The following is an 11,202-nucleotide window of genomic DNA, read 5'->3' on the forward strand; positions in this document are numbered from 1 at the left end:
TTGATTCTCCTCCTGTCCCACTATCATGCTCAGTCCCCACCAGGATTTCAGCACTTCCTCTTTGTGTCCTTGCTTTTTAACACAGAGTTGCTGAGTGAAAAACAACTCGATGGCACCTAAAAACAACATTGAAATTGTTAAAAATTCCGTAAAACTCCTCCTCCTTAATATAATCTGACCCCTACCTCTGCAGCCTTCTTTCCCTCCAACTCTGTCCTCGGACGAACAGGCTGTCCTCAGCCTCACAATGCCCCTTCTACCCCAGGCTATTTTCATCACTCTTTGTCATCCATGTCAGACACTGGGGGATGCAATACTTCCTCAAGGAAACCTTTGGGAACAGACTTTCAGAGTACTATTTACTCTCTCGTACAGCACCAACGATCATTGCAATTATGCACTTGTTTGTATAATGATGTGATTAATTTCTACCTTTAGACAATAAGCTTTGTAAAGGGTGATATATGATTTTAATAGCCATGTGTACTCTCCGTACACAAACAGCACAGGACACAGCAGGCAAATATTGTGAGTAAATCGATGAATGAATAATACAGACATATCTTATCCAAAGTATAGAGACAGAAAAATATTTATGATTCTACTGCTTTTGGGCAAGCAGAAATGATGTGCCTTAACTTTCACTCTACAACCTAAAGATTGAAGACTTTGCAGTCATTTTACAAATCTCTGTGATAAACACCCTCATTAATCACCATCTGTTTACATGTACTATTCTAAAAAGCATTTTGGTTACATTTCTGAAACACTTCCTGCCATTAACCTCATCTCTAGAATACTCGTTAATATTAAACACCTGGATTTCAGGAACACAAGCAGCCTGAAACTCTCACACCAACCTAAACTGTTATGTAAATGACAGAAATGACACATTTTGGTCTGTAACAGCTCTAGATTGGTTTTGAACCTATTTAACTCTTACCACTAAAATTCTATCACTTGGTTATAGTCATTCTGAAGCCATGATAAGCATATCATACGTGAAAAAAAGAAGTAGAGTTTTCAACAAACCATAGAAAAGTCAGTCTATAAAGAAGAGTCATAGGTTATTTTTTTCTGAAGTGGGGGGAGGGGGAAGGGAGCAGTTACAGCAACTTAATTTGTCCAGGTGGATTTTCACTTATCTGGTAGTTATGTCATGAAAATTCCATGTTTCAACACAGTTTTTATAAATAAAATCACACTTGACTCATGAACCAGGCTGATGTCTGAATTCTAGTTCGTCCACTTTTCAGGAGAACGACCCTGTGCAAATGACTTGACATCCTTCAGCTTCAAGGCTTCGAGTGTTCAGATTTTAGTCACCAACTTTAAAGTCTCAAGTAATGTAATAATACGGAGGTAGCAGTCCCTCCATGGCGCAAATGACTACACACTGCCTTTTAGCTAGAAGGCTGGTGGTTCACTCCCACCCAGTGCTGGACTGAAAGACCACAGTGCTGAAACCTTTTGGAATCCAATTCAACTCTGCACATCTGGGCTCATCAGAGACCAGAAGCAACCCAAGCGGCACCACCAACCAGAACAACAACAGTGTAAGAGACATGGAAGGGACTGATTCATCAAAGCACTGCATGAGTAGAAGTGACATTAATCAATGCATTGTCCATCACAACCAAACATCAGATGTCTGTGCATCTGATGATACCTTAAGATCACCTAACTGGAAAAGGGGAGAGCTGAGCCCATCCTCCTTTCGTCAAGAGGTGAATAAAGATTTAAAACTGGAGCCTGAGAAACCTGGGGCAGCCAGGAACCGACAAAAATCAAGGCTCCAAGTTGTTCGTATGTGCGTACATAGCTCACTCATAAGATTTAATCAAACTGAAAAAACCGAACCAAATGGGAAAGGAGTCATTCCAAACAGAATGTTATGAAGGAGGAATCCCAGGAAAACAAGCAATCCGACCGAGGACCACAAAGTCCTCAGACCCTTGGTGTCTCTGGGGAAACTGCCAACGGCCCGACACAGGAAAGGTCAGGCAGCACTGTGTTTACCCCTGAAGAGGTCTCACCTGGCAGCCAGGTTTTCCCAAGCAAATTTAGAGAATTCTCTAGCTTCCCACATTCTAGTTATGTAACATAAAAACCATTCTCTCTCATGCACCATTCTCTTTCCTTTTCTCCCTTTCCCCTCCCTTAGAATCCTTCTGTGTTATAACAGCAATCATTTGGATAAATCTGAGTTTGCCCCGACAGAAAGTTGCATAGGAAAAGAAAAAGATTCCTCTTCTGTACACAGGCACAAGTATTAGACAATAAAAAATTCCTTCCATAAAGTAACAGCATCATTCCTTTGCTCTTAAGGAGGTGACAGTGTTTAAGCATTTACAACATTGAAGGGTTGCCTTTGAGAGACACAGGCCCAACATTTTAGTGCAGTCCCTCACTTGGCTGTCAGCAAACACACATCTCTGGAAAGCTCTCACATACATTGTTCAGCAACTATGAAAGAGGAGCAGTTTTGAGTTACACTGACTCAAGAAAGATTTCTGAGCTCTCACAAATATACATTTTAATAAATTTACTTACCTGATATATTCTAAAAGGTATGTAACGAAATCCATTTTCTTCTGCAGGATATTCCATGAGTTTCCGATTAATGGCCCAAAACTGGTCAAATCTGTCTATAATGATAATAATTTACCAAAAATGAGTAAGATTGTAGTAACTCACATGAAGATATGACCCTAAGGTTTTCTACTATTTTTTCTTAATATAATTTATCTGGTCATTCATAAACATAAGGCTAGATGTTTCCACATTATTGTCCACTTCTTAGATATCTACAGTCATTTCTTTCCCCATAAGAAAACCCCTACACAGATTTAAGGCTACTCATGTTATCAAAGCAAAAAGTATCACATCAGGACAGTGTCTTTATTCCCTTGGTGCTTCTGTCTAAAAATTATAAAGGCTTAGCTTCAAGAGATCCAAATTCCACCCAGCATTTGTTTAAAGAAACAAAGTAAAAATATGGAACAAAAAAAAATGTGGAACAAAAAAAAATTAAACAGAAAAGAGGATCTTCTTATAGGAAACGTTTGGGAAAAATACAGAAACACTGCTGATTGCAGTATCATATTAAACATTAAACAGCACTTTTTTAAACTTTCAGGATTGTTAAAATAAATAAACATCTTTACTGAGAAAAAACTAACACAACATAAAATTTACTTGTTTAAAGGAGAAAACTATGTAGTTGTTTTATATATACATCCACGGAATTGAGCAATCACCACTAATTCTAGAATATTTTCATCATCCTGAAAGACTCCTCTTACCCATCAACAGTCACTTCCTATTCTCCCCAGGCTGCGCCTCCAGCAATCATTAATGTCTACCTCTGTGGAGTCACCAACGCTTAACATTTCGTACATATGGACTTTTTCATATGTGAACTTTTGGAACTGACGTTTTTCACTTACCATTAAGGCTGGCCAAGTACATATTGCAGCATGTACGAGTACTTCATTTGTATGGTCTAATAATATTCAACTGTATGACTATATTCTCATGTAAAATATGTTTCAACTTTCTTGGTTAAGTAACTAGGAGTGAAATTATGAGGTTACACGGCAATTCTTATTTTTAACCTTTTGAGAAACGGCAAGATTGCTTTCCAAAGCCGCTGTGCCATGTCCCATTTCCAACAACACTGTAGGATGGTTCCAACTGATACAGACCCTTCTGTTTTGTTTGGTAACAGCTTTCTCAATGGGTGGGAGGGTTATGTCACGATTGTCTTGAATTGTACTTCCCTAATGTTGAGAATTTCTTAATGTGCTTATTGGCCACATGTATATAGCTTCTCTGAAGAAATGTCTGTGTTATTCACCTACTCTTAAATTGGGCTGTTTGTTTTTTGTTGAGCTGTAGAAATTCTTTGTGCATTCTAGATATGAAAACCTGATCAGATACATGGCCAGATATGAGAGGATTTCTTCATGGAGAAGGGGGAATTAAGGATCATGGAATTTTCCGACTTCTATCTAGTCTCATTTTATGGGCTGTATTTCCATTTCCTTAATGTCTTGGTGTAAAAAAAAATTAAACTGTGCTCAATTTATTCCTTTTATTATTGTCCATCCTTCTGATGACATATCAAGAGTGCATAGCCAAATACAACGTACTGCCATCAAGTCAATTCCAACTCATATTGCCTATGCTTGTATTCTAATTGCACCTCCCTGTATAAATCATTTTCATGAGCACACAGTACACTTAGGTATAAAAATACTGACATGATGGTGCTTATGAAAATTCTTTGTGAGGAGAGGCCATGGTTGGAAAACATAGAACCAAAAATATAAAAAATACAAACTCATTGTTATCAAGCTGATTCTGACTCAGTGTCTCTGTAGGGCAAGGGAGAATTGCTGAGTCCCTGGATTGTAAGTCTTTTTTTTTGGGTGGGGTGGGGTGGGGGTGGAGAAAATAACTTTATTTTCATTAATTCAAATAATTATATCACAACAGCTAGATGAAGGGGGCCACACAAACCCCGCCCCCCCAATTTTGACATCATCTCAATACAGAAGAATGCCTTCCATGGCGATTCTGAAAGCAAGGAAGTGATTATTAACTTGCACATGTTACATGGCTACTATCAGTTATCGATTTATGCTGAGCTAACTTGGTCATGAGAGACGAATTCCCCAGTTCTTTGAACTGAATGTGATTAGGCCAATCCGTTTGCAAATCTGCACTGCTTCAGCACCTCAATGAAACTCTCAGAGCTTGAGGTTGACCTGATTCTGGGCACACTCCAACAACTGCTTCATCTTATAGTGGCAAGGGCCAAACTGCTGCTGCTGCTGCGCCATCTGGGCTCCCTGAGGCTCCTGCTAAGTGATGTGAAGCCTCCGGCAATGGCACGGCTCAGTGTGTGCCCTACAGCAGAGCCCACAGCCATACCGGGTGCTGTGGTCGCTATTTCGGCCATCAGACCAAGTTGTTGTGGTGCAGCAGCGAGTGAGCCAACTGCAGTTGGTTGAGCTGCAGTTGGTGGGTGGGCAGACGGAGCTGGCCTGGGGGCAGCTCTCATCTGAGGGGCTCGGCTGGCCGGAGTGGCCACGTGGGAGGTGTGGCTCCGCAGTGACATCATAACTAGTGGCGAAGCAGCTTCTTGATGCGGGAAACACGGAGGACGGAATAGAAGGCCTCATCTCTCTCCTGGGAAGCGACTCTGGTAGTTTCAAACTGCTGGCCTTGAGCCTTTGTGTTTCCTTGAAAATACAAGAATTTTAAAATGTGGTGTGTGGTAGGGGTCTAAGTTCATTTTTCTGCTGTAAATTTAGTTACTTCAGCATGATCTGTCCAACTCTTGTTTTCTCTCGCTAAATGGATGTACCACACTTGTCAAAAACAATTGGTCATGGGTGTATGGGTCTCTCAATTGTTTCATTGGTCTGTACATGTCTGTCTTCATGCCAGTACCACACAGTCTTGGCTTTTGATCTCAAATTCTTTCTTTTAAAAGACTATCTTGCTATTTGGAAACACTTGAAGTTTCCTATGAATCTAAAAATCATCTTTTTATATTAAAAAATAAAGGGGTGCTTGAATTTTGATAAGAGTTGAATCTGTAGATTACTTTGGAAAATGATACCTTGATAAAATCAAGTTTTCCAATAAGATATATTTCCATTTTTATAAGTCATTTTCCCCATTTATTTTATTTATTCCAATTTGTTTTCCACATCCTTAATTTTTCCCTGGATGTCTTATTCTTTTAGTTGCTATTGTAAGTAAAACTTCAGAGCTGCTAAAAGTAAACTAATTTTTTACTTTCCTTTTTGGGTATCTCATTACAGGTGAATTAAATACACAGTGATTTCTGTGTGTTGATCTTGTATCCTGCAACTTTGCTGAATTCTTGGATTAGCTTGAGTTGCTCTTTTTGGGTGGATCCATCATGATTTTTATAGAAAGGACCTTAGATACGTGTGGTGACGGCGTCAGCCGGGCAATGTTTCGTTCTGCTGTGCGCCGGGCAATGTTTCGTTCTGCTGTGCGCGGGGTCGCTCTCAGTCAGAGCCGCCGCCTCCACAGCACAGAAAGGCTCCTGTCACTTAACAATAGAGATAGCTTTACGTCTTTCCTTCCTTTGTGGATGCTATTTCTTTTTCTTGCCTAACTGCTCTGCCTAGAACTTCCAGTACAGCATTGAATAGAGGTGGTGAAAACAGACATAGGGGTGGGAACTTTCAGTCTTTCATCATTGGGTATTATGTTTCCTTTGGGTTGTTTTGCTTTTTTTATAAATGCCCTTTATCATGTTAAGGAAATTCCCTGACAGAGATTTAAGTTGGTTCTAACAGAGAAAAGCAAGGGTTAAAAACAGTGACTATCAACTAGAGAAGATTTTACTTCCCAAGATGGCTTGGAAATGCATGCCGACATTTTTGACTGTCACAGGCTTTGGTGTGTGTGTGACGAGCACCTAGTGAACAAAGGCCAGGAATGCTACTAAACAAACTACAGTGTCCACAGCATGGTCCCCAGAACAAAGACCTGCTGGCCCCAAATATTAACAGCGCCAAGACTGAGAAATTACAGACTGAAAACAAAAAAGCAATACAGGCAATAACAAGTACTGAAAGGCAATTAGTAACATTCTAAGTTGTTACATAACTATATAATGGGCAAAAACAAACCTGAGGGGCTGGGGGAGAGAAGTGCATTATTGTGTTAGTTATTAATTGATGACATCTAAGCTCCAAATTCATCCTTTGACTTCTGTGCTGCCATAATGGCTGGAATCTTTGAGCATCTCTCCATGAGAATAACGTTAAAGTTTCTCAGCAGAGTATTAAAGGGGCAATGTAGAAGGAAGAGCTCCTTTGCAGCATCTGGCTGTTGCATGATGGGTCAGTGGTGTAGGGATGAGGGCAGCAGGTAGGCCTCTGCCACAGCCACACTCCCAGACACATGGCTTTTCAGCAACTTTGCACTCTCGACCTGGAGGTAACCTGAGCCCGTCAACCAAGGCCCCATGCCCTTACTGGCACCCCAATTTCCATGTGGGCAGCTCACTCATGACACCAGCTGCTGGTGCCCAGCACTCCACCTGCCCAACTGCAGACAGGCTCTGCCCAGGGCTGAAGGAGACCTTCCAACAAGAACTGACCCTGAGAGGGAAGCTTTCAGGTGTGTCCTTTCCTGAGTAGTAGTTTTCTGAGTTCTTATAGGCATTCTTTTTCATTAGAGTTAAATAATCCTTAATATAAATCTTACCCTGATTATATCACAGTGTGGTTTCCAGTTCTAGTACACTCAGACTAATAAAATTGTATGTAAAAAGAAACAGTCTTATGTAAAATAGCCATTTGCTCTGCAATACTAAAACTACTCTACAAAGATAACTTGGTTTTACTTGGTCAAAGTTATTAATTTAAGAAGTACAAAAAGCTGTAAAAGAAAATGAATCTAAAAATTACGCATATAACCGAATTATTTTTCACACTGAATTGACCATTATTTTGGACTATCAGCATTTCTTCTACCCTCTGGTCAATAATGAAAGTAAATTAAACCAGAACAAGGATGCTTTGCCAATTTCCCATATACTGTAAAACCCACCAAGAAGAAATAGTTTGAATATTAGAACTATAACACTAGTTATTATCATTGAATTCCAAAGTGAGTTGCTTCACCAGCTACTGGGAACTACTTGCCACTTATAACAGAAACACAATGGTCTTTGTGTGTTCATCTTTTTAAGCTGTAGCTATAGGTAAATTATTATCAATTTTAATAACCTTTCAAACACAATTCTAATTCTACAACAAGGCAAAGCAAATGAAGTAGGAAAATATTGAACTAGCAGCCATTCAACTTATTCATAGAACAGTAAGGAAAACAAACTAGCCACTTTCTTGACTGAGCTATTAGCAATGAACAACAAATTGACTTCCTTTAAAAAATTTAATACTCATTTAAGAAGGCTTGCAATAAATAAGTGATCACAAGAATTTTTGGCGGTACTGTAAGAACAGTTAATCTTTTCTTTAAAAATAAAGGTACTAAAAATATAATTCCTCAAAATCTTACTGGCCATCTAGTTTTCCTCACTCTGCAACATTAAACTTTTAAGGTTTAAGCATTTACACAGCTACCGTATATACTCAAGTATAAGCCGACCTGAATATCAAGCGAAGGCACTTAATTTTACCACAAAAACGGCATAAAAAATGTGAACAACTCAGCTTATCCACGAGTGTAAGCGGTTGGTGAGCTGAAGCCACCAGCTGCTCCTGGGAAGAAGAGATGAGGAATGTGCCTCCACCAAGTCTTAGGACGGCCTTGGAAAGCCTAAGTCCTACAAGGACACCAGGGGTCGGCGGAAATCAACTCAACCACCGAGGGTTTGGCTTGGATCTTCAAGTCTCCCTCAAGAAACCTAAGAGGCTGCAGAAACTGACACACGGGCGGGCGCAGTTCAGCAACATGGCATGGTTGGCCGGGGCACTCACACTACAGGAAGACGGTGAAATGGTCCCCACATGCGCACTCTATCTGGGCGAGAAAAGCTGCAACCCCATAGATAAACATCACACATAGGGCACAAACTCTAAACTTTTCTTTGAAAAAGAAGAAAGCAAATAGTTGAAAATCATTCACTACAGGGAACCCACAAGCTAAGAAAATTTGGCAATAGTATCATTCAAATCAGTACTACCACTGGCCATGTAATATATGTCGTGTTTTAACCAAAGAGACTTCAAGATAGGTAACAGAAAATAATACAAGTACAGACTTTTATGAGTTCATTTCTTCATATGTAAAATCTTTGCAAAAACACAATAGTAGGGGAAAAGCAATCTGGTAAGCTGGCTAAGACCAAACCAAACTCACAGCAGCCCCATAGGACAGACTAGCTCAGCGGTTCTCAACCTGTGGGTCCCAACCCACATACAGATACCCCTTTCACAGGACTCACCTAAGACCATCGGAAAACATGTATTTCCAATGGCCTTAGGAACTAACACCGATCTTCTATCCGGTTCCAGACAGGTCTGCCCACATGCACATACACCCACATAAGAGTACTCAGCATGACGACTGTTACCCATGTTACACCATGCTTCCAGACAAAATTTCATTTATTTGTAATTAGAAATAAATATCTCACAATATATAATTACATAGTTTTTGTGATTCATCACTATGCTTTCATGATGTTCAATTTGTAACAATGAGAATACATCCTGTATATCAGATATTTACATGACGATTCATAACAGTAGCAAAATTACAGTTATGAAGTAGTAACAAAAATAATTTTATGGTTGGGGGTCACCACAACATGAGGAACTGTATTAAAGGGTTGCAGCATTCGGAAGGTTGAGAACCACTGGACTAGAACTATAGAACTGACCCCTGTGGGTTTCTGAGCCTGTAACTGCTTACGGGAGTAGAAAGCCTCATCTTTCTCCCAGAGTGGCTGGTGGTTTTGAGCTGCTGACCTTATAGTTTTCCAGCCCAATGTGGAAGGTGTGAAATATGTAACCTCACTGGTCACTTCACACTCATTTGTCTTCTGGGTCAAATCAAATTCAGAGAATCATAATAAGTCATTAGGGTAACTAGGACTGGGAACATTCTCTCTCCCCCAAGCACATTCACTGAAGATTGGGTGTTACTCAACAGAACTGCACCATCCACTTTCATAGAAACCATACAGGCCTTTTGGGATTTAGAATCCTCTTGATATTTAGAATTACTAAAATGCAATAGAGAGAACCTAACAAAAGCATGGTGGCTAAGGTCTTAAAACAGTCCTGGGGTAGCTAATCTTTAATCTTACTCATACTCAGACATCTAGTAGTAGGTTTCTACCTGGGGAAGTTCTTATTTGAATAAAAAAACTCAATAAAACCTGGTTCTCTGGGCAATTTTGAGCTGGACTACCACTAACTGAGAATAAACTAAAAAGACAGCTATTCCTGTACCCTGCAAAATGAGTGGTACAACCTGGGAAAACTGATCAAGGACACAAATCAGTGGATTTGCACATTCCCTGCTACATCTTGCATTGAAACAGTATCTCTCAACCATCTGAACAGTCTAATTGGTCTCTTTCTTCCACATGTAACCCCCTCTTTTAAGTATAAATCCAAAAACAGGAATAATGAAAGAAAAAGGAGAGAAGGTGGTAGTTACATAATCTGGTGTCAATTTGCGGAGGGGTAGAGTCTAGTTTGTTAATCCGGTCACAGCTTGATGACCTCATTAGAAGGTCATGGAGATAAACAGCTCACTGGAGGCGGGACACAGATACACTCTCTTCAAGCCATTACTGAAGACCAGCCTGATGGAGCTATAAGGTGACCAGACGTCCTGTTTTTGGCGGGACAGTCCTGATTTTTAACAATTTGTCTTGCATCCCGCGGCGTTTTAAAAAAGTCCCGATTTTTGGAAAGAATGCACAAGCTAGGGAACGGCGGGAGCACGCAAAGGGAATATACGGTTTTCGGCTGCCGTGTGGCCATTTCACCAGGATATGAGTTTTATATTATTTTTGTTAATTTTATGTTAAACTTTAATAATAACAAATAATTGTTGAGAACTGATTATTGAGAACTGCTTATCAAAGTTCGCATTGTTGATCAGTTGTTAGAATTCGACCACCATTGTTGGGACTTAATGAACAATGGAATTTTTTGGCAATGGCAACGACGAAAACATTTCGTAACTGTCTCTCAGACGATACACATCGTACTGCGTGCTAGTGCTAGTTAAACAAGTGATAGCAACAAATCAGCAATTCAGATTATTCAGGTAAGTAATTTTATTTCATAAATACATAAATTTTCTTGAATTTAGCAGACACTACTGGAATGATGTGCAAAAATCATTTGATCATATTACTCAAAATTTCCCATATAGTAATATTTCCAAAAATGATCTTTTTAATGAGGTATCATTATTAAAAAATATATTGATAAGGAAAAGGTTAAATATTGGGCAACAGCAAAAATCACGATAGAGAACAAATGGTTAGAAATATTTCATCATTTTGAAACAAACCATGTTCCATACAATAATGCACTAAAAATCATGGAATACGTGCTGTCCTTACCAGGAATTAATGTTGCGACTGAACGTGTTTTTTCTATGGTAAATAAAGTGTGGACATCAGAAAATTCACAATTAAGTGTTGAGACTTTGAAAGCC

General features: G+C 39.5%; 1 protein-coding gene and 1 pseudogene across 1 annotated transcript in view; both read right to left on the minus strand.

Moving 5' to 3' along the window:
• The window catches only part of ATG5 (autophagy related 5), a 119,688-nt gene that overhangs the window by 47,348 nt on the left and 61,138 nt on the right, over positions 1 to 11,202 (minus strand). Inside the window, exon 6 of the mRNA XM_004696229.2 lies at positions 2,554 to 2,648. Within this exon, the coding sequence (XP_004696286.1) occupies positions 2,554 to 2,648 (95 nt within the window). The remainder of the gene's footprint in view (positions 1 to 2,553; positions 2,649 to 11,202) is intronic.
• LOC105978304 lies at positions 4,703 to 5,125 on the minus strand (annotated as a pseudogene).

Source organism: Echinops telfairi, unplaced genomic scaffold, assembly GCF_000313985.2.
Source record: "Echinops telfairi isolate 266 unplaced genomic scaffold, ASM31398v2 ScPeMD7_3533;HRSCAF=4204_0, whole genome shotgun sequence".
In the NCBI taxonomy this organism is placed as follows: domain Eukaryota; kingdom Metazoa; phylum Chordata; class Mammalia; order Afrosoricida; family Tenrecidae; genus Echinops; species Echinops telfairi.